General features: G+C 26.2%; 1 protein-coding gene across 2 annotated transcripts; it reads right to left on the bottom strand.

Annotated features, from left to right (window-relative positions):
- On the bottom strand, positions 1-27,296 carry Lztr1 (Leucine zipper like transcription regulator 1). Of its 2 annotated transcripts, none has more exons than XM_016073723.4 (22): positions 27,041-27,296; positions 23,238-23,387; positions 20,849-20,911; positions 20,592-20,648; positions 18,730-18,809; positions 18,502-18,610; positions 16,587-16,725; positions 16,372-16,511; positions 15,487-15,633; positions 14,224-14,278; positions 13,932-14,135; positions 10,869-10,967; positions 7,482-7,617; positions 6,420-6,484; positions 5,074-5,190; positions 4,823-4,982; positions 3,785-3,963; positions 3,047-3,144; positions 2,896-2,947; positions 2,568-2,621; positions 485-565; positions 1-267 (listed from the first exon to the last, which is right to left on the bottom strand). In XM_016073723.4, exons 2-22 carry the CDS (start codon positions 23,378-23,380, stop codon positions 112-114), a joined length of 2,334 nt encoding a protein of 777 aa, XP_015929209.1. In that variant the 5' UTR covers positions 23,381-23,387; positions 27,041-27,296; the 3' UTR covers positions 1-111. The 2 variants fall into 2 exon arrangements, with proteins under 2 accessions (XP_015929209.1, XP_015929210.1); XM_016073724.4 differs by having other exon boundaries at positions 27,099-27,264.

Below are 27,296 nucleotides of genomic sequence, written 5' to 3'. Positions count from 1 at the left end.
TAGTTTTTTCAAAATTTATTTTTTTGATACTAATACAGGAAAATAAATAAACATATAACTTTGCATTAACATTTTATGTACAAACATCGCTCACTTGCGATCGTGAGAGATTCAAGGTAAGCTCGACTGTATGGCAGTATCTGAACACAGACTGACAGAAGACATATCCTGGCAAAGTTTAGAGTCACTCATTTCAACTGCAAGTGAGTCTAAAATGTCTAAAAGTAAATCTTTGCTTAACATTCGAAAAATTGGTTGGTGTGCAACCTGCAATTAAAAAAAATATTAAATACATTGTCCGATATTTAATAAATTTATAACATGTATTAAATAACTGAATGAAATGAATACATTACATCAGCAAAAAGCTGAATACAATCTTCAAAGGGAGAAAGAGTAAAATACTTTTTCAAAAATATTTTTTAAATGAAAACTACTTATCAGCATTTCAATTGGAAAAAGTAAAAAGTTTTTAAATGCTTACCTTTGGAAACTGATGAACAATTAAGTTTAAAGCATGTTTTTTCATATCACAAGCTTGAATTTTATCAGCTGCTTCCAGAATCTACAATTGTAACAAAAATTGTCGATTAAATTATTTATCATGCACTCTTATTTCTTGTAATCGATAATTACACAAAAAATTTTAAGGTTAATAATATTAAGGCCATAAAATTAATAATAGGTTATAAAATTATAATAATAGCTCTGATTCTAGAGTAATTATAATAATACTTATTCAGGGTACATAGCCAAATTTTTCAATAAAAAATAAGTACCTTTTAAGCACTTTAAGAAAATATCATAATTAGGATATGCGCAATAATAAAAAAATTTTCTTCCTATTGATGAAAGTTCTTCATATATATATTAACAAAATGCAAAATAATTTTCAAAGATTTTACATAATCATGAAAAAAAAAAATTTGTTTCTGACGGAGAACTCTTTTCATGACTACATCAGCCACCATAAAAACAATTTATTAACAATTTTAAATAAATTCAATATTGAGGAGCTCATTCTATTTTTTAAATTAATAGTTACTTATTTAATTATGTAAAAAATTTAACTCAAAATTATAATTAATTCAACTATTATTAAAAATATTATTAAGTGTATTTTTTAGATTAAGATAAAAGTTATTTATAAAAGCATATTCAATAAAACATTTACAAGATTATTATTATTGATCATTCGGAATTTATAAAGATATGTAAAAAATAAAACAAACTAAGAAAACTTTTTAAAAAAAATTCATATTACACACATAAATTAGTTACAATTGTTTAAAATTTTTTACTTGGTTCAGTATTTCTTTAATGAAATGATTCTAAAATATTTAATTTTTTTTTAACATGTAAATACAATAAGTATTGAAGTTAAATATTTCTGCACTAAATTATTATATGGTTCCTGCGCCTATAATCTTTAACAAATCTGAAATTATAGAATTTTTTATTTCAATTGCTTTTAAATCAAATCATTAAGAGATGAATTAAGGTTTCTTTGAATAATAAATATGAATAACGAAAGATTTTTTGCTGCATTTAAAATAGTAAAAGCCCCTCACTTTCAAAATTTTGTTTAAAATCTTACTTTTATAAAATTTTGCCTCTAAATATTATTGATTTTTTCTGTAAAACAACTTAAGAGAACTAAAAAATTTCTCAGTAACTATTCAACTGATTAAGCACAAATTTTGTAATTTGCCATGTAAAATTACATATTTTAAAATGATGTGAAAAATTTTATAACTTACAATTCAAAAATTTTTCAACCATTATTAAATAAAACAATAAAAAATAATAAATAGTTAGTAAAACTTATATTTCTAATGGAATTCTCTTTAAATAAACAGATTTTATAGTTGTCCGCAAAACTTTTTTAATTCAATTATAAAGTTTGCGAGATATGGCTAAATATGCATTAAGGATCCAAACTTTGGGCCATTGTCATTATCAAACTATTGGGACCATATTTCCGAGATTTTAATTACCCCCTATATTTTTGTGGTCAGAAATTTGAATTCAGCAACAACAACAAAAAAAGATATGTTTCTTCAGAGAAGTATGTCTTTGTGTCTGATTTTGTAACTTAAAATATTGTCTGCATAATTACTTGGTTGATTTAAGATCACCCCCTCAAATCATTAAGATTGAATCTCAGAACCTCAAGATCTAATCTTTACATCAAAAGTTAGTCAGAGTGGTTAAATTTTTATTTTACACACTGTACATAAGTTAGTAAATTTTAAAATTTAAGCAGTTAAAATTCAAAAATTTCTTGAGTTTGTGTGCAGGAAAAATTTTCTTCAAAATTAGTGAAGCCAAAGTTTGGCATGCACTACATGTTTTCCAATTGCTAAAAGTTTTAACAAATGGTTTTAAGGAAGTGTTTTCAATGTATATACTGTCAAATTGTGTTAAAAAAATCAATTATTAACAAATTTCTTAGTGATACTTTTCTAAATAAACTATTAAGTAATTTAAGAGCAACAAATTTTCTTCTCAGTTAATCTAAATAATTATATTTGTAAGGATAATTTAATTGAATTCATATAAACTACCTGCACAACATTTTCAAAGGTGACATTCATTTCCAAGTTTTGTTTGCAGAATGCCTATGGATAAAAAAAAATATATATATAAAAGAATTGAAAAGTTAGCATTGGAAATAAATTTGTTAGAAGTATAATAAAATTTAATAAGATCATGAATATCATTCAGAACATTTTAAATTAAATTAAAATTATTTGTCATAGGATAATTTCTCTAAAAGTAATAATAATCTTTAATAAATTAAGATAAAAAGGCATTGTTTTATTAATTATAAGTTAATCAGGAAGAAACAATGTAAAGGATCAATATTATTTTACTAGAAATTTATTTTATTACCTGAAATCTGTTATTTGTAAAACCATAAAAATAGGGAGCTGTAAATAAATATCTATTTTTTTATATTAAGGTACATAAACACTATTATAAAAGTACACTATAATTTATTGCAATATATAAATACACAATTATGGTGAAAAATAAAGGATACAATGAGTCTTCAGGGGGCATTGTGACTTCACCATAATAAATATATCGAAGAAGTGAATGAAATGACTGATAAGATGGCACAGTTTCTCCAATAATAATCTAAAAATAAAATTAAAAGCTTCATATGATATCAGATAAATCTACACTAATGTAAAATTTTACTCAACTGGAGGACAATATAATATTATTTTCTAAAATCAATTTTACTCAACTGGAGGACAATATAATATTATTTTCTAAAATCTATTTTTCACAACAACAACCCATATTGAAAAAATACTAACTTAAATATAACACAACTCCTTATACATTTTTAAAAAGATAATTAGGATATTATGACCATTTATGAATATGAAAAGGTACAGAATGGCTTGATCTATACTTTAGTAAAACAATGCAGTAATTTAAAATATAAATACTAAAATAATATTTTAACTACATTTTAATGTAGAAAGAAAATTTTAAAAAATTATACTTAATATCCAAGTAATCCTATACTTTTAAATTCAAAACAAATTTACAAAACTCCATTTATCAATTGAAACTTAAAAAAAAAAAAAAATCCGGCAGCATTACTTAATAGTTTTGAAAGTTATATTATTATGATTAAGTTACAATGAAATATTTACTGGAAATGTATAGAAAGCTAGTTTCGTCAATATAAAATTTATAATACAATAAAGTATAAAGATGTAAAAATATAAATCTTTTTTTACAATAAAAATGACAAATGACTTACAGTAACAATATTATTATCAGGCATAAAGGAACGAAACATTGCCTCAAAGTAACTACAGCGAGCAGCTAATATAGCTTTATGAGAACGCACTGGGCGACCATCTAGCATTAAAGTGATATCACAAAATTCTTTTCCGGAAGACATTAAATAGTGTTCCATGTCTTGCTCAAGAGTTGTTCCTATTAATAAATTAGTAATAATAATAAAATATATGTATAATAAGTCATATACATATTGTTTTAAGATTCCTTTTATAGGTATGTGAAAAAATGTAAAAGTAAAAACAACTTGTTTCATTCGAAGTGCTAATAAGTTGAAGATAAACACATTCTGGCAGTTTAATGAAATATATTGAAGATATTGTATGCAAGACATTGTATGAGATGTACTCAAATATATAATCAGAATTCCAAGTATTTTTTTACAAAGAAAATTACGTTATGAATGAAATAATATTATTGCATTGAAAAAAATTAACTATTTAGAAGAAACTGGATTTTAATAACTAGACTGTAATATTGTTTGCATTATATATCTGTGATTATCATGCCATAAAATGCAAAAGTTCATATTTTTAATACATTAATAATATTTTTTTAACTCACATTTTAAAAAATAAGAAAATACTAGCTCAAATAATTGAAAGAAAAAATACATTGGAATAATGAATGATTCTGATATTTAATTAGACAGTGGTGAAGAATTATGTACTTTTCACAAGTTGGTTGCGAGTAAATTCAATTATGTTTTATTTAATTTATTTATTATCTTTTTTTTTAGTGATGGCCAATTTAAAAAGAAAATTAATAAAAAAGAGCTAGTCGACTTTACCTATCCCTGACTAACAGAGAAGTACCAGAAAATATCATTTGGATTTAATAAATAAGAATGCATGCAGGCAGTTTTGACTTCAATGGCTTATCAAACCTTTTTGATACTTCTTGTAGCACTAATTAGTCATAAAATTTTTAAAAGTCAAAACTTAATCTTAAATTCAAAGTCTGCTGTGTAATAGGTAGAAGAAACTCAAACTTTTACCTGCAGAGTCGAAATGAGGTTCTTGAAGATAGCGCATGGCTGGCATTTGTCTTCTCCTTATAATTTCAACCATTAACGGTTGAGCAATGGTCTCAAACTCTTTGCTCATGACTATTTTGTTATAATTGTTTTCCTTAACAATGAACTTTAGACAGAATTCCTGCATTTAAAATTTCACATTTAAGTAAATCTGAATATTAAGTTATAGCTCAGACTTTTATATACAGAATAAAAAAATAATAAAATGTTACTTTTATGAAGTCCAGCTTCAAATCAGATGCATTCTGCAACGCCACCAAAACATTACGAATATTTATAGCAGCTTCTAAATATTGCACACATAGTTGTTCTAGACGCTTCATATGAAACTATAAGAATATGGAGGAAAATACAGGACATTAAATTAATTGAAAATGATAATGAAACTGAGAAACAGTTTTAACCAGCGGCCTGCAAAAATGTATAATTTCGAGGAGTCGGGGAGAATTTTTAGAAGTCAGCTCGTTATACAATGGAAAGTTTGGCAACAGCTTTTTGTTTTTATTTAGCAAAATACAGAGTATCAGCTACTACTTTTGATGCCATAGCTACCAGGAATTGTAGACCCTCGGTTTTATGAATATTTTAGTCTGATGATTGCAAAAAAGAGGGAGCAAAATGAACATATATTCTAAATTCAAATTAACAATATGTAATTAAAAATAAAACTTTTTATCATTTGATTTAATGTTTTGATGTCTGTGAAGTAAACTCACCATATAAGTTTCTTTTGATAAGAAGCTTCTTAACTCTCCGAAAGGATTTTACTTTATTTTATTATATCTTGAATTTCCAATTTCTTTTGCATGCTCTATATTTTAAACAAGTGAATTATGCAGTATTAAAAGTTTAATGTAGAGATTATATAAGCAGAAAACTCCTTATTGCTCCAAAATAAAATATTTTGAGAACTCAATGCTACAAAATCAAAGGATGTGAAAAACTAAGCTTGTGCAAAAATAAAAGGGAGTAAAAAAGGAGAAATCACTCGAGTGCTAACAGCTTCATAAAATCTGTATTTATAATGGTAACTTTTGTAACTTTTTGTTAAAGGTGCATCATAGTAAATAATTTAACACTTAATTATTGGCTCAATGCTTTTAAATAATGGCACTTTTACCCACGGGGTCTGATGCCCTTTGTAGGATGTCAAAAGTTATTTTGGTATATTTTTATTTTATCACATTTACAATTAATTTAACTGCCTATAATTAATTATATATATTTGAATGCATAATTAATATTATGATTAATTAATAGTAATATATATTAACAAATTTTCACTAAAATATAAATAATTTCTTTTCCTTCCTGTATAAACACTATTTATTTTTACATGAAAAGTAACAAACTTTGTGGGAAATGGACTTAGAATTCTGGAGTGTTAAGAGTTAATATTAAACTTTTAAAAAGATAATAACACTAAATGATGAATTAAATAATAAAAATTAAGAATACGTTATAATGACATTTAATTGAGCAGGAATAAGTGAAAATCGAAAAATTAGTATGTTATGCACGGAGAGGAAGTGAAAAAAAAGGAAAGAACGCACATTACCTGCACAGCTAACCTATAAACATCCATCATTAGTAATACTACTTTTGTACTCATAGGATCTGCACCTAAGAAAAAGAAAAATGTATGTGAATTTCAAATCAATAATTACATTTACTAACGTATGTAATATAAAATTGCACCTAAGAAAAAGAAAAATGTATGTGAATTTCAAATCAATAATTACATTTACTAACGTATGTAATATAAAATTAAAAAGTTCAATTACTTAATATCTAAATCTAATAGTCCATGACATTTTAATCAATGCAGTGTCACTACTGTCTGTTTAACATATTAGTTACATTTAATGAAAACTCTTGTTTACTTATTCTACAAATTTATTTGATGTTCTTTGAGTTAGTTAACCAAAAGTAAAGTTTATTTATTGTCACTAAAAAAGTTAAATTTCAATCAATTTTGACATACATTATTTCCTGTTAAATGGAATAAGGAAAAACCATATAACCAACTTGTTTGTAAAAATATGCTGAACTTGTTTTGATTTTCCAGTTATATTTCACCAAGAAATGTTAAAAAATAATATAAATTATTAAAGACCAATTTAAATTAAATGGATTTCTTATCATAAAATGCACAACACATTTAAAATTATATACTAGTCTAAAAAAAGAAGAAAAAACAATATTTATATGAAAATAATATAAATATAAAATTTATATAATATTTTTATAACAGGAATATACATAATAATATCCATTGTTAAATTCTCCTCCATTCATGTAAAGTTTTTCTATAAAGTGAGTACTACATAACCTCATTTGTAAATATCTAAATTTATTGATTTTATCTGCCTAGTTATTGAATTTATCACTATCAAAGCTATTAAGTATATAAATCATGCTAGCTGTACAAAAGACATTAAGTTATTACTGACTGACATTAAATTAAATGGAACTCTGATTACAGTGATGTATTGTACAATGCAAAATGGTTTCAAATATGTTTTTAAAGAAATTTTACTGTTTCCAATATCAAAATAATTTGAACTAGAAAACTGCAAAATGGATCTAAACAATTGTTATTTTAGCAGAAAAAAGTTACTTTTTTTTGTTGGATCTATTCGATCAGTATAGATGTATGTCAGAACAAGTTCAAATGCTTCCGGCACTGCATCTTCCAACTCTACTTGTAGAACAGGAATGTGGTTTTTTTCTTTTCGGTGATCATGTTGCAGTTGCTATTAAAATAGACAATAATCCTTGTAATACAAACAAAGGAAGAGCATTATTGCTAAACATTTTATATTATTAGTAATTATCATGAACACTGAAAAATTGCTCCTCTTTTCATTTGTATTTACAGAAATAAAATTTTCTGTTTTTAAGTAAATTTTATTTCATAAAAAATTGCAACCTAAGTAATATTTATTAGATTTAATTAAAAAAGAAAAAAACTAAGTTAGGTATAACTATCAAATAATATGTGCACACATATATTAGATTCAATTTTCTTTAAAGGAATAATCCTTCATTCATGTCTAAGAGGGTAGAAAGGGATGAAAGGAAAGAAGTGGACGGTTGAACATTTATTTATTAGCGGGAAAATCATAGCAGGTTACATCTTAAAAACACCTCCTTCTCTCAGCCTATCTCCTCTCAGAATGAGCGGGGAAAATTTGGTGGCATGAGAGAGTTGAAATAGCAACCCATAGATGGCATTGCTGGCTGAAGTACATGTATGGAATATTCATAAGCTTTTTTTATTTACCATTACAGTGCATAAGATTAGATTCATTTAAATGTAGAGTTCACAAGAGCCAGGATTTAACGATAGTGTGCAAACTCAAACAGTATTAAATTTACAAATGAAAGAAATTGAGCATTAAAACCCAGTCATAAAACTAATAGCGTCGCTAGTGGGGTAAAGGGGTCGAAGGGCGCAGCCTTGGAGGTGCCAAATTCAAAAAAAAAAAATTTCAGAATAAAATATCTTCTGCTTTCAAATATCCTCATATTTCTTTAGTTATGGACCTATAACTCCTTTAATATTTTATCCAACTAACTTTAAATTTTTGTAGGGTATCTTCCTTGTAGCTTGCATTGCTTGTAGTTAATTTTATATTGATTAACAAACTAGCAACATATTAATTGAGAAAAATTCTAAAATAAACGCTTATCATGCAATCAATCAATAAAAAAAAATAATTAACGCCATCAAATACATCTAAGTGTAACACTTAACTGAATAACGTCATATATTTTCATTTGATTTGGTTTAAAATTTAAGTGTAACACACACTTAAATTTTAAACCAAATCAAATGAAAATATATGACGTTATTCAGTTAGGTCGTTAAAATTCCTAAGTCTAACATCATATTGCAAAGGGGTGCATAAACTAAGATTGTCCCCAGGTACCGTATACCCTAGCAATATCTCTGCAAAACCAAGTATTTACTTACAGAATAGAGACACACAATCAATTTTGAATAGTAGCCAACAAAATTATGATATTGACAATAAAATAAATTTGTAATTGTAAAAATGCAGGGTGCATTTTGATTCTCCAAAAAGATAGGGTATAGTTTGTGCTATATAAACTAAAGTGAAAAACATGAATAAAGCAGAAATCAAGCACAGAAATGGACATGCTATAGCTTCAGTTCTCTAAACAAGAACATTCCTTAGTGGCTAAACACAAAAAAAAATCCTTCAACAAAACAAGAACCTTCCTTAGTTTGTGTTTAGACACCGAGGAAGGTCCTTGTCTAGCTGTCTGAAACTACAATAAGTCCATTTCTGTACTTGATTTATGCTTTATTCATTTTGTTTTTCACTTTAGTATTTAGATTCGATTTGAAAATAGTATAAATGATTAAAAAATGCATAACTATCTTTTTGATTTGGGAGCAGAGAGTAAAAATTAAAATAAATAAATGAAAAAATTAATGTACATTAATCTATGATGATATAATTAAAAGATATCAAAGCAGAAAATTAAAAAAAAAATTCTTTAATACTTTAGTGCAATATTACATTAACTTTTATATACTGTTATGCAGAGAAAAAAAATGTATTACTGATATAGTATCAGATAATTAATGTGATGGTTGTGATTGGAACAGCTTACAATCTCTAAAATTTCAAGAAGGTTGAACTAGACCAATTAGTGAAAAAGCACAGTTTAAAAAGATGTTTTTATGACTTTTTCATATTTGTATTAATAATTAATAGTTCAGGGGCCAAATCAAAAGGTTTTGAGAGTTACTTAGGACCCACGGGTGCATTGTGCACCTTTATCAAAGAAGGTAAACTCCTAAAGACGTTATTAACTTGATAAGCTAGGTGGTAATATTAATCCTAAAACATCTAATAATAAACGAAACACACACATTTTAATAACTCAAAGAAAGCTTAAAATAAAATAAAATTTAAGCTATTACGGCACCCAAATTAAATAAATAAACATGCTTGTTATAATTAAAATTTGTAAATAGATAGAGAAAATTACTCAAATAAAATGAATAAAGGCAGGTAAATCCAGCCGTCAAGGTACTTGATTGTTTAAAAAAATTTTTTAATAACATTCCGAAAAATATTACCAAATTTCATCCAACATTATTCGCATTTTAATTTTACACTTTAAAAAAATGTTTGGTAACATGTTAATGAGTAATAGAAATAAACAAGTCATTTCAAAAACTCAACATTCTTATCTAAATTGTCTGAATTATAATTTGTGAGAATTGTAGATCAAACATATAAAAACTAGTAACACTATTTTAAAAGTTAATGGAATCAGTGGAATTTATATGTCTAAAGTTATTTTAATCAAAAAAAGATGAAGAAAGCTGATAAATCCCTCTTTTTGGGAATCCTCATTGTACTAACTTCGTCACGATGGTTTTCTCTAGCAGCACATATCTTGTCTAAAAACTCAACATTCTTATTTGTTGTTGTTTCTGACGCCACTTGCCAATATCAGCAAGTCTGCTTGGTGAAACCAAGCGAATTAAGGCAGAGGTTGAATTTTTTGTTTTTTAGTGGCGCCATCTATGGCCAAGAATATGTCTTAAGCCATACACACCTAACAAACCGTTTCTGTGTATAGGGTGGACCCATTCATTCATAGATCATAATTTTTCTGACCTGACCCAGAGAACTATCAATTTTCAATTCTGCATAACCAGAAGTATAATTTGTTATGGGAACATGGAGGACTTAGTGACCCGGTCACCATTTACTACACGAGGAGTCTTCGGCCAGCAGTGATCGAGCCCACAACCTCTTGGACATGGGCCTGCGCCCTACTAATTAGACCGGTTGACATTCTTATTTAAACTATCTGAATCATAATTTGTGAGAATAACGGTATTTTAAAAGTTAATGGAATCAATGAAATTTATACGGCTGAAGTTAGTTTAATCAAAAAAGAAAAAGTGATATAGAAAATTTATAAATTTCTTTTCGGGAATCTCCATTGTACTAACCTTGTCTCTATGATTTTCTCTAGCAGCACGTATCTTATCCCTCAGCCATAACGATCGGGCTGATACAAAAGCAATGTGAGCAGGAATAGATGTCTGATCCTAAATATTAAAATTAAATAACATTTAGATATTTAAACTAATGTTCATAATTTGGCATCAAGAAATTGTTATAGAATAAATGAAACATCATTAATTTTTTTAAAAAAATCTATAGCTTAGTAAAACAAGTATAGAGTTTGAAAGAATTTTTTTTTCATACGTTTAAATTATCTAAAAATGGAAAATCAAGAACTTTTTTTAAAAAAAAGAAGAAAAAAAAAGCATAAAATAAGTAGCTTTTTTGAAACAAGTTTCTCTAAAAAAAACTAACATCAGTATTTAGCTCATAAGAGAAAAATAATTGAACAGACAAGTGTGGGGAAGGTAGTAACGACAATGCCAACCTTCATTTATTAAAAGATACCCCAAGACAGAATTGAGTTAACATGTGTTATATACTAGTGAATTGATATATAACAATTGCAATGGTAGTTATGCCACAACAAGCAAAGTAAACAGTTGCAAAAATAGCTTTACTTAAAAATTAGGAAATAGAATTTTATAACTTTAGTTTAAAGTAAATATAGCATTCTCAGAATTGTAAATATTAAAAAAATAAAATAATAATGAATGAATTAATGTTCCGAAAAACAAACAACTTATTCCACAATTAAAGAAAAACTAAAATATATTACTAAGCAAATCATAGTTTAATAAAGAGATAAACAGCTAAATTAATTCAGAGTTCTGAAAGAAAAATTTAAAGTAGTCTACAAAATTCAGTAATAAATAGTGGCATATAAATGTAAGGTAATAAAAGATTAATAGCCACAAGACATTTAATTTCTTTATTAAGCAAAAGAATTGTAATGAGTATAACTATTGAACAAGAAGTATTAACAATACAAATTGAAAATTTTAAATATATTTATTTGGATAAAATAGAGATGAATAGACAACTGAAAATAAGATTAAAAAAAAGAGAGAGGAAATTTTTTTTTTTTTAAATTTCAATATCCTTTTCTATTTGTAAACGTATCTATTCATGCTATTTTTCTTTTATATATTCCTCTTTATAAAATATTTCATTCTTTTATTATTTACATCTTTTCTGTTAATTTTTTTTCTTCGTAATTAATTTTTGAATTGTATTAAAAGAATGAAACTAACTGAAACAAAGGATAAGTTCAGAAAACAGTAGTATTTTAACAGTCAAACATATTTTGAAATTAATGTGGTAGTTAAAAATGTTCAGTTGCCACCTTTTCATGCAATGCAGTTTGAAATTTTAATATGGCGTCATTATTCTTTATTTGGTAATAATGCTTTTTTGATATCTAAAAATAAGTCTGTAAAAATTAAAGTAAAACTCTAAGAAAAAACAAATATAAAAGCACAGATTAAAAAATTCGCAAAGAATAAAAATTCACCTATATTCAATGAATCAGTTAAAAATAATTTATACTGCATCCAGTTATCTAAATTGGTCTAATAACATTCTTGATTTCCCAAAGCATATATCATATGAAATTTCATTTTAATAAAAAAATTACAGGAAAACACAATCTGCACATTGCTATATAAATTTTTCTTAAAAATAAAAGTTTATTTATTATATGATTTCATTTAGCTCTAAATCGCTTTTTAAAGCAAGAATGGAAAAAGTGTGATGGTTTAAATCAAATGTTAAATACAGTCAACTCCAGATTATCTGCAAGTGGATTATTCGGGCTTCACTCTTTTTTGCAAATATAAACAACATAGCATTTAGAATTGAAAATAAATTCATAGAGATAGAACTATTTTAAGAGTTTTGAAAACAATATACTAGCAAACATTCATGCTTCTTGCCCAGGTTTTCACAATTAATCAAACAATGGGTCTACATATGAGCATCACAGTTTCAAGTGCAATACCTAAGTAAAACCGTGCATTGAAAGGGTGAAAATGGTGAGGCATTCATAATGAGCGAGACAATGCAGAATGAAGTTTATATTTCAATGAATAGATTTGGCATCCCCCAAAGCATTTTCCTCTCCTGGATCGTATTGTTAGCCTCAAAGTAATGATATTGATAGACAGTAGAGAAATTCAGTTTTTCCAGTCTTAGCCTTCATATGATGAATGGGAATGAATTATCCTGTCATTTATTTAGTTAACAAGTAATAACATTCTTGGAACTCTTATCAGTTGTAAAATTGATCACTAACAAATTAGGGTTGTCCCTGCACACTTATACCCCTAAAAGAAAAAGAATGAAACAGGGTCTTGACTATCTTACGGGGCATATGCATGATTTCAGAATTGTAATCAGTTGTATATTTTTAGTTTTGTTGCTAATAAGAGTTTCTAAAAATCGTGTATGTGCAGTAACTCTTTATAAGAACTAATTCATGTGTTTCGAACATTGTTTTGTGCTTTCTTTTTACAAAACCCTATGAACTCCGGAGTTAAAAGTCTCTTTGTGCCTGTTTTATATTAGCCTCCTGTTCTCAAATACCAAAAAACAAAAGAAGTTAGCAGGTTTTTTCATACAGAAATAAAAAAAACAGGAATATGAAGAAAATGAGAAGAAAACTGCTAAAAACAGATATTGAAATTTATCATTTATATTAAAGAAATTGACGATGGGTGTCTTTCTTTAAGCGTTTTGGATTATCCGCAAATTCGTTTACCGTCTCTTCATGGCCCACTTTAAATACAGTAAACTCGAGTTTACTGTATTTAAACTTTTTATAAATGACAGAGGTTTCAACAATTTAGAACATGGACTACTGGTGCTGGTTTTTCAATAATACCACACATAAAATAAGCAATAATAAAAAGGTAAAATATTTTACTTTTCAATGCACGCAAGAGAACAGGAAATTAAATCATTAGAAGAGCTAGAATTTAATTACTGGCTGGCCGCGTAAGAGACAAGCTGTTTGAAAAAAAAGAGTGGCCAATATACTAATCTTCAATTTATTGTTCTTCGATGCAATTAAATTTACACAAATTAATAAGAAAATAAACAAATCATACTCTTCCCACTAAAAACTCAACATCACAAAATTGCTGACTCTCCAATAAGCGTCCAAAATCCTCATGTAGAGTACATTTTGGATAGCAAGAAAATTGAAATCTGTAAATCTCGCCACTTCTAACATTATTATCGATAGTTCCACCGAATATGTACATAGCATCCCCTATCACAGCAGCAGCATGAAATAACCTCCCAGATGGTATCTGTAATCAATAAATTTATAATTATATTTCAATTTATAATTCATTCTGATTTTCTAAAAGTTTTAAAAGTTCGATCAAAACTTATTACCTCACTGTCATTAGAAGGTTGAATGACAGACCACATTTGTGAATCTAAGTCAAAACTAAAGAAAAAAAAAATCGTTTTCAGAATTACTTGTTAAGAATATAAAACATAGAATCCTACATAAAAAGCTAGGTGGATGAAGGTTTGAAGCAAAATTTAAGTGATTTTGGGTAAATGAGCAACAAAGATAGTTACTTAATACCTTCATCCACTACAATTTAAAAACTTGGTGAAATAAATTAATGTTCTGTTGTTAAGTGAGACTAAAATCCTTTACTTTCTAGAGAAAGTTACATTACTTTTTCATAAATGTTACTTAGAATCTAAAAAGTTATTAAGAGGAAACTATGCTGCGGGAGAAACTTTTCATTGCAAGTTCTGTTTTACCTCTATAAGTAATTTAAAATAAAAGTGAATTCAAGTACACATAGAATGAGCCATGAAACAATTGCTGAAAACAAAATTTAAAAATATCAAAATTTAAACAAATTATTGAAAGAGAACTTCTCCATTGCATAATCCTAAGTTGTCTTCTCCTAATTTGTTTTCATTTTGATATTTTGAGTTAGTATTTCAAACTTGATGGCTTACTCTAGATTTGTCTAACTCACTTTTTTTATATTTCAAATTACTTACGGAAGTGAAAACTAATTTGCAATGAAAAGTTTCTCCTAAGGTAAAGTAGCAACTAAATTACAACTAAAGTAGCAACTGCTACATTAAATTACTACCATTAGAGGTACTTTAATGTAGCAACTAAAACATTTTAAGAAACATTATGGATAGTAGTTATTAAGTTTTAGTTTTCCTTCCGCACCTAAAATATACATTGAAAAGAATAGTGTAACAGTATTTAAATACACACATCATTACCAATATCATATTTAGAATTTTAACATTTAAATCAAGAATATTAAATTTATGGGTGCAACCAATAATTTTTATTATCATTAAAAAAAATAAGCATAAAATACAGTTTTTCTGTTCAAATAAAAGAAAACAGGAAAAAAATAATATTATGTAATAAAATACAGAGAAAATATCAATTAAATAATTTTGTGAGTTAGTTCATTTGAATAAAAATAAAATTTGATAAGATTTATTTCGTATATTTTACATTCTAAAGCAAAAGCTGATTATATTAAATTTATTAAAACGTTATTTATCTTATTCAACATGCTTTCCCTTTAAGCCTCCAAAGTCCACAATAAGATATATGCATAACATGTTTAGAAAACAATAAAATATTTGCCACAAAATACTAACCAATGCAAATCGTTGGGTAAAGTGCTATCGGCTGCACCTCCAAACACATACAAATGGCGATCAAAGGCTACCATGGTATGACCATAGCGTCTAGTCGGTGGTGGAGGTGCTCCTCGTAAAATATGTTCTGTTGATATTCTTGTCCAACTGTAGGAAAAGTTAATATTCATCATTTATTTACAGCATTAATAAAAATCAATAGTACTATGTTTCAGACAACAAGATGTAAAACCGATGGTTTTTTACTCAGGGGCAGATAATAAAAATTAAAACAAAAGTATTTTATTCCATATTTAATAAAATTCCCTTTTTTTTAAAAAAATAAAGAAACTATGAACATTTTAAGTCTTCTACCTTTCTGATTATTATGTAATTTTGAAAATTTCCAATCATAACAATGAAAAATATATAAAGGTCAATCAATACAATACAATTATGACCTATTTCTTCATGGGCTTTTGAAAAATTTATAATAGGGAAGCGCATTAGCAGCTTACAATGGCATTTTGGGGTATGGTTCATTTTACTAAAAACTGTTGAATGTGGCTGATTCATTTTATAAAAAACTTTGAAATGAATGTTGCAGATTCATTTTACAAAAAATAAAAATTTTTGTGTATTCTCAGAAGATTTGCATCTGCAGAATTCATACAGACAAAGTTTAACTATTTTTGTGTGTTTTCTTCTTTTAGTTTTTTCATGCTCAATGTTAGTTTTACCAATTATGAGAGTTTAAATTATTATTTTGTTTAAAATTATGCGTAAAATTAAAAAGCTTAACTGCAAAGATTAATGATTTGGGAAATAATTCACAAATAAAATTTAACATCACATGCTAACAGGCAAAATAAAAATTATATTAAAAAAATAAATAAAATATCTTACTATCGTTCCTTAAAATGGAATTGGAAAAGGCTATTAGTAATTTTTGCACCACTTTGACCTGAGAAAACAAACATACTATCTCTAGCAACAGCTACAGGAAAATTACAACACGTCGGCGGGCAGTCTCCTGACTGTGGCACCTGTAGACACATCATGCAGAGATAAAATATACAAATCAACCATAAGTCTTAAACGTTCTAAAGTATAAAACTTACTTCTTCCCAAACTTTTGGATCTCCTATTAAAGATATGGTCCACATATCATTAAGTCTGGCATTACCATCATAACCAGCAAAAATCCACAGCTTATTATCGTAAACAGCTGCTCCATGAGCAGATCTAGGAACAGGTCTCCTATAAAATAAAGATGATAAAGTCAAAGCAAGTTATTCAATAAAATAAAAATATTTCTAGATATTTAAATAGAGCAAATGGGGAAAAATAGAACCAAGATTATTAAAATAGATTAATTACAGAAGTAATTAGAATTATTAAGACCTTTTTTTTTCTATTTTCATCAATGTTGTTGTTGACGTATGCCTGTTTATGCAGAGGGGGTGCGATTGCTCTTGTTTTCCAAAGGCGCCATCCCCATAAGCAGAATATTTTCAAATGTTCTGCAACAGGACTTATTAATTTATGCAAATGTTCTGCAAGCATTTCACAGCGAAAAAAGGTCAACTTTACGTTAAAATACTATATTTTCCTTTATTAAAATACAGGATCATACATAGAAACACTACATTATTTTTTAAACCAAGGTAAACATTCTTGATTTGTTCCTTTTTCAATCACTTTTGAAGTACAAAATTTTGTTAATGACGATGATGAATTATTAATGAAATGCCTATGATATGAAGGTCCGAACATTAAAATAAAAATCTTTCGAAGGAAAACGTTGTCACTTATTCAATATACAAATTGTTCTGCAGGACTATGTTTGTTCTGCGACGTACGTCACAGTTTTAGGCACTTTCTGCTTCTGGGGCGCCATCTATGGACAAGAATTCGAGTTCTGCCACACCGTACGTCACACCTGTTTATAGGGTGCACCCATTCATTCATACACAGATCGTAATTTTGACCTGTATCAGAAAACGATCGATCTCCAATTCAGTACCCCCAGAGGTTTTGATTTGTTATAGGAACATGGAGGACTTTTGCGACACGACAGATTTAATGGGCATCAGTCACTTTACTACATGGGGAATCTTCGGCAGGCGGGGTTCGAACTCATGAACTCTCTGACATGGGCCCAGCGCCCTACCGACCAGGCTATTCGGGCCTATTTTTATCAATAAACTCTGAAATACTAAATAATATCTTAATATATATATACTTATAATATATATTCTTATTATACATATTCTTTATATATATACTTAATAAATGTATACTTAAAAAACTATATAGTGTCAAAAAAATTATTATGTTTTCGTACGCGTCAGTTTTCTCTTAGCTGGATTGTACTTCAATAATAATTTTACATTAGTGTGAGAAAGATAATTTAAAGTTCTTAGAAACTTCATTAATTTTGTTTAAATATTTTTCAAAAAAAAGAAGAAGAAAAAGACTTAAATATAGTAAATAGTTTATAATTAAAAAAATAATATAAGTATTCTTTTTTAAAGTTTATTTTTAAAATTTCCTTCTCAGAAAATGTTTAATTTAAGTATGTACATACTTAACTCACAATGGCGAATTCTGGCTGTGATGACACAGTACTTTAAACAGTGTGAAATATCTGAACTCAATTTCTATTATTAGAAGTTGACCCAGCTTTAGATCAATGAATATTAGCCTGTCTGGGAAGTAAAGGTCACCTGTGCCCAATGCTGATCCTACTGCAACCATCCAGCAGTTGGTCTCAAAATTGTGGAACCTAAACTTTCATGATCGCCGGCTATTATGTGAGTGCTTAATACTTTTAATGAACTTAAAGTTCAATAAAAAAATTTACAAATAAGTAACCATCTTTAACATACTATTACCAAGCACACTTTTCTCCATAATTCAAAGGTATACAAAATAACTTTTATTTTAAAAAAATACATTTAATTCAAATAAATGTATTACAAAAAAAAGGAAGATTTCTAGAATTTTGGGAAATGAAAACTCTTAATGACTTACTTTCCTTCAAATTTCCACTCAACCCATTGACCAGATGTGAATTTATATTCAAACAAATCGTTTTTGTTAGTTAAATTTGAATTCGAATGAATATCCCCAGTATAACCACCTGCAATGACAATAATTTAAGAAACATTGATATGAAAAAGCAGAAATAAAAGCATCAATGTAGAAAATAGAATTTAAAATTATTAATAAAATTACAGAATCAAACACAAGAGAGCATACCAAAAACAAACATGCTATTTTCATGTATAACAGCAGAATGATGGTAACGGGGTGCAGGTGGAGCACCAGTTGTGAAAGCCCTGCCAAATAAAATATAAGTCAAAAATTAAAATCAATGTAATAACATAAAATACAATTACATTAGATAAAACCTAAATTTTAGGTTTAAAAAAATATCTTGACTTAAAGACAACTTAATAACATCATCGGTAACCATAATTTTAGCCAGTCATTGCATGAATGGATAATTTGAGCAAATGATTCAGAATTAGACAAAAAGATCACTATGACTGATGCAATGGAACAATGTAAATCAGCCTGGAGAGTCTTGGAATCAGATTTAGTGGTTAAATGCTTCTTAAATTGTATCCTAACAAATACTGCAATTGAAAACAATATTTTTCCTTCTGACAATGAAAACATTGCATACTTAAAATATAGCTGAAGGAAAAGTAAAGAAATAACTGAACTTTCAAAGCTTTCTATTATGATACAAAAAACCTAGAGCGTGAAGAGAACTTATAACGTTTTGATAATATCAACAACAATTGCGAAGAACCCTTGAGAGAAAATGTCGTTATTCAAGATAAGTACACTCTCTTTAAGAATGTAAGCATTAGAGTTTAAAAATTTTTGAATGAAAAATTTTATGCCTTTCAGGCATTGATTCCAAGTTTGATGTGGAGGGTTACAAATGTTTAACAAAACAGCTTTTAAAAAATATGGACCAAAGCATATTGCACCCCGGAAAGAATAAAACACGCTTGTCTGTTGATAGGGGGAGGGGGTTAAAAATTCCAAACTATTCTTCACATCAGCAATACTTAATTAATTGTGGTAATAGATGCGGGTACTAAAGTGATTTATTTTCAAACTTCCTTGTAAAGTTACAAGTACTGAATTAAATGTAACCTTAAAGGACTATAAGCTTTTATATATTAAGTTGTTTTTGAAGATGTTTAAAGTATCTAAAATAAGTAACAAAGTTCTCAACTAATAGAGGTACATTTTGCACTAACTGTTCTTTCAAACATTTTTTCAGTTAGTCACTAATGTTGCATTTATTATTCGTTTTAAACAATTCATGTTATTTAACTATGATTCAATTTCATAACGTCTTTAACTTTATTATCCCTAAACTCAACAATGAGGTTTTAATAAAGTTATAATGCTAGTCTTACAAGGGTGCAATTTGGATTTTTCTCATAGCATATTAAAATTATTTTAAAAATACTTTATTTCTGACAACAACAAAAATATGCTTAATATTATAAATGTCTTGCTTATTTTGACATAACTTATAGAATATATCTGCTTGATAAGAAATTAAATAAAAGTGATATTATTATGCAAAGGTGAAGAAAATAATTAATAAACAAGGTTGAGAAATATTGATAGTGGCAATACATATTGACATATGTGTGGCTCTTATCACTATTTCTCAGACCAGGTTTTGTTACAGATGACACACACAAATATTAAAATATAAAAGTAACACAGAAAATCATTGTGAAGTGCTTAATAGAATTTTGATGACAAATCAAGAAATAATTGGTATCAGGCATACTTGCCACATGACTGGCTACAAATATTATATAAAAGAAATAATATATTATACACAAAAATTTAAATGCAACTACTATTTTCATTTAACTGATATTTAAACAGAAGCTACAAATAATTCAAATCTATACATATAAAATAAAATGGATTAATGTAAATATCAGTGAAAACAAAATTAAATAAAAAAAGACCTTGAATAACATATACATTTATTATTTATGTAAAAAAAAATTTGCTCATTAGTAAATTAAATTATGACTGAGTAAAACTGTTTATAATATAGTACATAATATACTAACCTTCCCCAAGAATTGTCTTTAACATCGAACCTAAGTAAATCATTTAACATATGTTTTCTGAAAAGAAAAATTTATTAGTCATATTATTGTAATTGGTAAAATAAATTATTACAAATAGCACTGAAATATTTAAAGAATTATCAATAAAATATTTTTTGGTAAAAGTAACTAAATATTAATAAAAAATAATGCTTTACATTAACAATTATTTAAAATAAAAAAAATAATATGGAAATAATTATCAAAATAAAATATACCCATTATCACCACCAAAAACAAACACTGCATCCTTGTAGGCTATCACTGTATGCTTACTTCTCCTAAAATATAAGAAAATTTCTTTCAGATAAAGACCAAATCAAATCCATTTTACAACTGTCAACTGATTACTTAATGTCAACAGTTATATCATTAATTCCTTAATTATTTTTGACATGCTATTTATAGTGGATTCTACATGCCCTGTCAGCCCACTACAAGACTTGAAAGTTGAATTAGGTTAAGTAAAGCAAAAATAATAAAATAATAAGTATTATTATTATTTTTAAATACAGATAGGGGGAAGGCATATAACCTATAGCCAAGAAAAAGTATCACACTTTTTATAAAAAAATTAAGACTATTTCGGTAAGAATTAACAAAACGTACATGTTAATTCGGGCTATGCTCCTATTATTGAGAAACTTAATAGGAATTCTGGCACAACTACTATGTTGTTCTGATAATTTTGTGTGACATTTATGGTAAACAGTAATTGAAAGAGTTAAAAAATACTAAAATAAAAAATTAGTAAACTCAGATGTCCTAACATTTTAAAAAAGTAAATAGTAAAAATCTTTAATTCAAGATTGAAATAAGCTTATAATTTAATTTATTTTGCAAAGTAATAACATGATTTAAATCTTTAAAAGTCTATTCAATTTAATAATAAAAGTTCAACATCATGATACAATGCACATGACTGACAAAAATTTGAATAAATTCTCCTCAACATTTTTCTACTCTAAACAAAAAAAAAAAAAAAAAAAAAAAAACATATCAAAATGAAAAATAAGAATAATAATTTAGAAAAACATTATAACATTATGAGAAGTGCGAATGAAAAAAGTTAAAAGATAGATAGCCAGTTCAGTACTATAAAAAGTTATCAAACATTCGACTTTTTTTTTATTTTTACATTGTTTAAAACAAGATTTAATTTCAGTAAAAAAAACTCAATTTTTATGGAAGATTTTTAATTAGAGTGACATTCAATATTTATTTTATTTTTTAAAACATTCTCACACTTGTTGACTGTGCATAACAATTGTAAATATTAAAAGCACAACTTCAAAATGTAATAAAATTTCAATAAAAAAATATTAACATTCTGCTACTGCTATTGCATTGTAAAAAATAAAATATGGGCAACTGGCATTATATTACTTTGTATTTAATATATTTTTAAGCCACATGGTGGATTCAGACAATCTAAGCCGATTTTAATCACAACATGAAGATATAAAGATTCGCAGCTTATAAAATAATCTAATCAATTCAGAGGAGTTATTGCATAAAGAGCAAAAATATTTGACTAATACCAAACTAAATTAAGTGCTCAATAATTCTCATTGAGAATTACTAAATATATAGATATACAGAGTCATATAAATATTATGGCTATTTTGTCCAAAAATGTCTTTACAGAATATCATAAAGAAATATTTCATATAATGGAAAAATCTTATAAAACACTAGGAATAACTTATCTAGTAAGCCACAAGACAAATAACTTAGAACAGTCTATATCCGTAACTCATTTAATTTATCCACTCAATATATTTTTTCTCTAACATTTTAGTAACAGTAAAACATTAAAGACTTGCAACTTAACTACAAATAACTGTTCTAAAGTAATTATATTTCAGATTAATTAGAGCGCTGATTTAAGCTATTTATTTTGATGATATTTTCAGATATTTAGTATTTAAGGATGTGGTAAAAAAAAAAAGGTGTAGCCAGGAAAATATTAAATTGTCTTTTAAAAATCATGCATTATATTTCTTTTGTATTTAGTAGAATTTTGCCTTTGTAGCATAGTTTTACAAGTGCGTATCAGAAATTTTCACAAACAAATGGAATAATTTAATTAAAACTATAAAACTAAAAATTATAGGCAAAAAATTTATATTTGATACAAAAATTACAATTCAATAAAAAAATAAATAGTTTAAAAAAATATCCAGCTTCATTCAAATTCTTTAAATCAAATATAGTATGAACACACACAATAAAAGCTCTGGTGTTCTATTATTTTTTTTGGTATATATTGTAGTTATATATATAGCTATTTATAGTTAGTAAGAAAAAAAATAATATAACTAATTATGGCATTAAATTTAAAAAGATAACTTTTGTACTTAGTTTATGAATCAGCCAGTTCAGTAGATTTAATATAACATGCCATAAACCTAATTTGTATCAATTTGAAATTAATGACATTTAGAAACGAAACATAATTTTTGTCCTCAGAAGGGAATCAAGACAATTTAAGAAAGGGGCTACAATTATGGGTGCCCAAGATGGAGTAGCACTTTTGACCCCCATTTTGGGCATTCGTTATTGTAGTTTAATCTTGAAAAGTGGTTTCACAAGAAGTTCAATTACCTTGCTCCAACAAATTCATCACATTCAGGCATTCTTCTCCAACGATGTGCAGTTTCAAAAGGACCAAAATCTAAAGTAAGACACTCTGCACTCTCAGGCCAGCTATGATCAAATTCCATACCAAGAGGTCTTGCAATAGCCATCTTTTAACTAAGAGTAAAAAGAAAAATTTTAATCACATTAAAAGAAAGATAATGAAAGTAAATGTCTAAAAAAAAAAAATTTTTTTTTGAAAGTGAAATTTAGAATTTCACCAGGAATGGCAAATTACATCAGTTTTAACTATGGATTAAACCATCTTATGAAAAACTTCAAATATAACTTTTACATAATAGTACATACATTATTATTGACACCTTCAATAGCTCATGGCATGCAATGTTTAAAGTCAAGCAATAGGCATTGATTTTCTAGTATTTAGCATATAGTAAATGGAAAGCAAAATTTATTGGGGAAAAAAAACCTCTTTATTACAGTTAGGAGCTCTAATAATTTATAAAGAAAGTTTTACTGCTATAACATTATAACTCTAAAATTACGAGTATATACACATTTAAATGTAGACCACTATAAATAATGAAATATCTGCAGGCAGCTCTATAGTGGTAAAGTTGTTTTAAAGAAGACATTTTAAAGATAGAATAAGGTACTTTAAATGTCAATGCTGTTTTCTAATGTAGGTTATCAATTATTTATATAAAAATACAATCTGATTTTTTTTTTTGTAAAATTTCAGCAGTAAGTTTAATTTGAAAAAAAAATTCAGTTATTAAAATTTAATTTTAACTAATTTAAAAAACAAATACAATTTTGATTAACTAAATAAATAAAAAATGTTTTTATTCAATAACAAAATTAAAGTTCAAGCTTTTTTTTTTTTTTAATTTTTTTTTAAGCAATGAATTGTTTGTCTTTATTGCCTGTTCTCAAATTTGTACATTATAATTTGGACTTTATGTACTGTTAAGGTTTTAAAATTTAAACAAAAAAAGGTTAAACTTAATAAAAAAAAGTTACAAATTATTAAAACAAAAACAAAATTTTTTAAATGACATGAAAAATAAAGGAGTAATTTCACTGTATAAAGATTTAATTAAATCTATCTAAGTATTTGAAAAGATAAGAGTTTTTCAATGAAATAAAACTATAAAAGAAATTAAGAATACAAAATTGAAATTTATTTCTACTTCAAATAATTGTTAAAAAAAAGAGAGAGGATCTTTAAATATTTAAAAATTTATAATTTAAGAATTTGCTTTAGTAAATTTATAAAATTACAAACTATAAGGCAGAGTAGAGAGGGATGGGACAATCTAATAAAAATATTCATACTGGAAGTAAGTCACAAAATAATAACTGCAAAATTTTAATACATTTAAAAAACATAGATTCCATAATAATTATAAAAAAGATAGTTTTATAAAGCAATATGAATTTTGAGAAAAAGTGACCCATAGCTCCCTGTATAAGGTAAAAATAAGACAGATTTTAAAAAGTTCAAATACAACAAAAAGTTAAAAAATTTCAAAAAGCATTTTTTCTAGAAAAATAAAGACAATGTATCAGTTATGTACTTACAATAAATATTGTTAGTGTGAAGTTTAAATAATATGTTTAAAAAAAATGGAGCGCCATGCACGTTTAACTCTGTACTGTAATCTAGTATAATATTTAATCAGCTATTTTTGAAACAAGAAATTATAATTAATTATTCATGGGGTTATTCAAAAAATATCACTTAAAAACTAAATTGCATTTCTTTTTTATTAAATTGAAAACATAGAAATCATGGCATTTCTCTCAATATTAAAGTTTAGTGAAAAATACTTATGGAGAGTCTCAATTTTGTCAAGAGATAAGTAGGTTTTTTCAAATACATTATACGTACACACTCCTGTTTATGTGTGTACATTAAATATAAGAATAACCAATCCTGAAAAAATATTACTCGATTATTACAAAATGAATTTATATAAAAAAATTATTTTGTCGAAGAATGAGTATTTCGGTCCTTTTTCTGCCTTCTAAATGTAAAATGAATTGCATAATGATAGTTACTGAAATGAGTATTTGTTAAGTATAATATGTAATGCAATTAGTTTCATATTATAAATAAGTAAATAATTTGCTTTAAAAGATAATGAAAGGAGTTTCTTGAAGTATTGTATACATTCGTGAAATGAAATATTTATTTGTTGCACATGATATGTTCATTCATATTTCATATGTGTTTTTTTTTTAATTTCTTAAAATGTGCAATAAAAAAAAATGACAATCAATTTTAAATATTTGTTTTCTAAGCATTCATAATTTAAGGCTTAATTAAAAGGTTCATTAAATTTAATTGATCATTATGTGTAAGTGAATGACCAATATCTATAATGTGTATATAATCCAATATATCTATAATCCAATATATCACAATATATCCAATATATCTATAATGCAATATATCACAATATATCCAATATATCTATAATCCAATATATCACAATATATCTATAATCCAATATATCACAATATATCTATAATCCAATATATCACAATATATCCAATATATCTATAATCCAATATATATCTATAATCCAATATATCACATTCTAGTAATTAACAATTTTATTATTATATGTTCACAATATAATTTAATCTTTATTTTGTAACTAAACACATTTTTTACCAAATAAAATAATAGCAAACAAAAATAAGATTATGGATTAATATTAAATAAACTACATTGTTGTTATTAATAAAAATGTAAAATATAAACTTAATTTCAAGTGTCATGACAATTTTATTGAACTGAGAGCTTATATCAGAATGTCTTTCTTTATTATTTTATTTTTTATTAAAACATAAGAGGAATTTTTCCTGCTTTTCAGTCCTTAAGCGATTTCACAGTATGAACTGAACTATTTAAAAATATTCTTTCTAATCCAGCTGTTATACATGAAACAGTGAAAAAATGAGCAATTAAATTTTAAATGTTCTCAACTTTTATTCTAAATTATAGTTTTCTGCTAAATTATGGATTCAACACTCAAACCTTAAAATTAAACATAGATTTTTTTTTCTTCAAAAGTTACAGTAGATAGATAACATGTTATAATAGAAATCTTAAAATAAACTGGAAACATTTTGGTCTTCTTTTTTTTTCTTCCAAAAATAGGCACTCTAGATATATTTCTTATTAATTGAAAAGCTTATTATTGCATTCTTAGACTAAATATATCATATACATCCGTTGATGTACTTTAGCTGAAGGGTTTATATCCAAATAGATTATGCAATAAGTGAAATGTGTATGCATATCAATGATATAAGTAATGTATAAAAATAAATAATGTATAAAAATAATTAATGTATTAAAATTTATTAATTTGCTTTTTTCAATCATGTAAATGCGTCTTATATACGTCAATCATATGCTTTTCTTCCCATAAAAACAAGTCAAAATTACAGTACAAAAAGTTGCTAAGTTCAAAGAACAACCTGGCTTGATAATTGCAAAGAAAATTGATTGGAAATGACAAAATTTAAAAATTAAAAAAAAGCACTTTGTATAAAGATAAGTTTATTTAAGTGGGCCCAATCTGAAAAAACCTCTTCATTTTTTTGGGATGGGACCTCCTTGGCAAATCTCTCGTAAAATCCAACCTTGATATATACACAGACATAGCATGATGGACAAAATGACTGTGCAATACATATTTGTCCTATAAATCCGGTGTTGAAATTAGTTATTTATAACGTATAAACAAAGATCTTATTCTATAAAGTAAATATTTTCCTTGCATAGAAATTACCGTAAGTTTTGAAATCTGTTCCCAGTTTAATGCAAATCAAGTATAAGAACTCACTAACACAAAATTTTGAGGAGAAAAAGACAAAAAGTTGCGTTTTTATCAAGAGATAAACACTATTTCTTTATAATTTTTAAAATATTAAAATTTGTAAGAAAAAAATATTCGATTTAATGATTAATATCATATTATTCTTTTTTAATAGGAAACCAAAACAATAACAGTGGAATTAAACATAAATAAACGTCTCCGGCTGCTT

Source organism: Parasteatoda tepidariorum, chromosome 1 (genome assembly GCF_982258835.1).
Source record: "Parasteatoda tepidariorum strain Cologne lab strain chromosome 1, Ptep-v5.0, whole genome shotgun sequence".
NCBI lineage: Eukaryota > Metazoa > Arthropoda > Arachnida > Araneae > Theridiidae > Parasteatoda > Parasteatoda tepidariorum.
This window is presented reverse-complemented; position numbering and strand designations above follow the sequence as displayed.

Bases quoted from the DNA above. Each gene is read 5' to 3' on its own strand.
- Lztr1 (XM_016073723.4), bottom strand. From the start codon at position 23,380: ATGGCTATTGCAAGACCTCTTGGTATGGAATTTGATCATAGCTGGCCT. The intron at 2,622-2,895 runs GTAATAAAATAA...TTTTATCCATAG, and splicing joins TTACAAATAACAGATTTCAG to GCATTCTGCAAACAAAACTT. The intron at 566-2,567 runs GTAGTTTATATG...TTACAATTGTAG, and splicing joins CCTTTGAAAATGTTGTGCAG to ATTCTGGAAGCAGCTGATAA.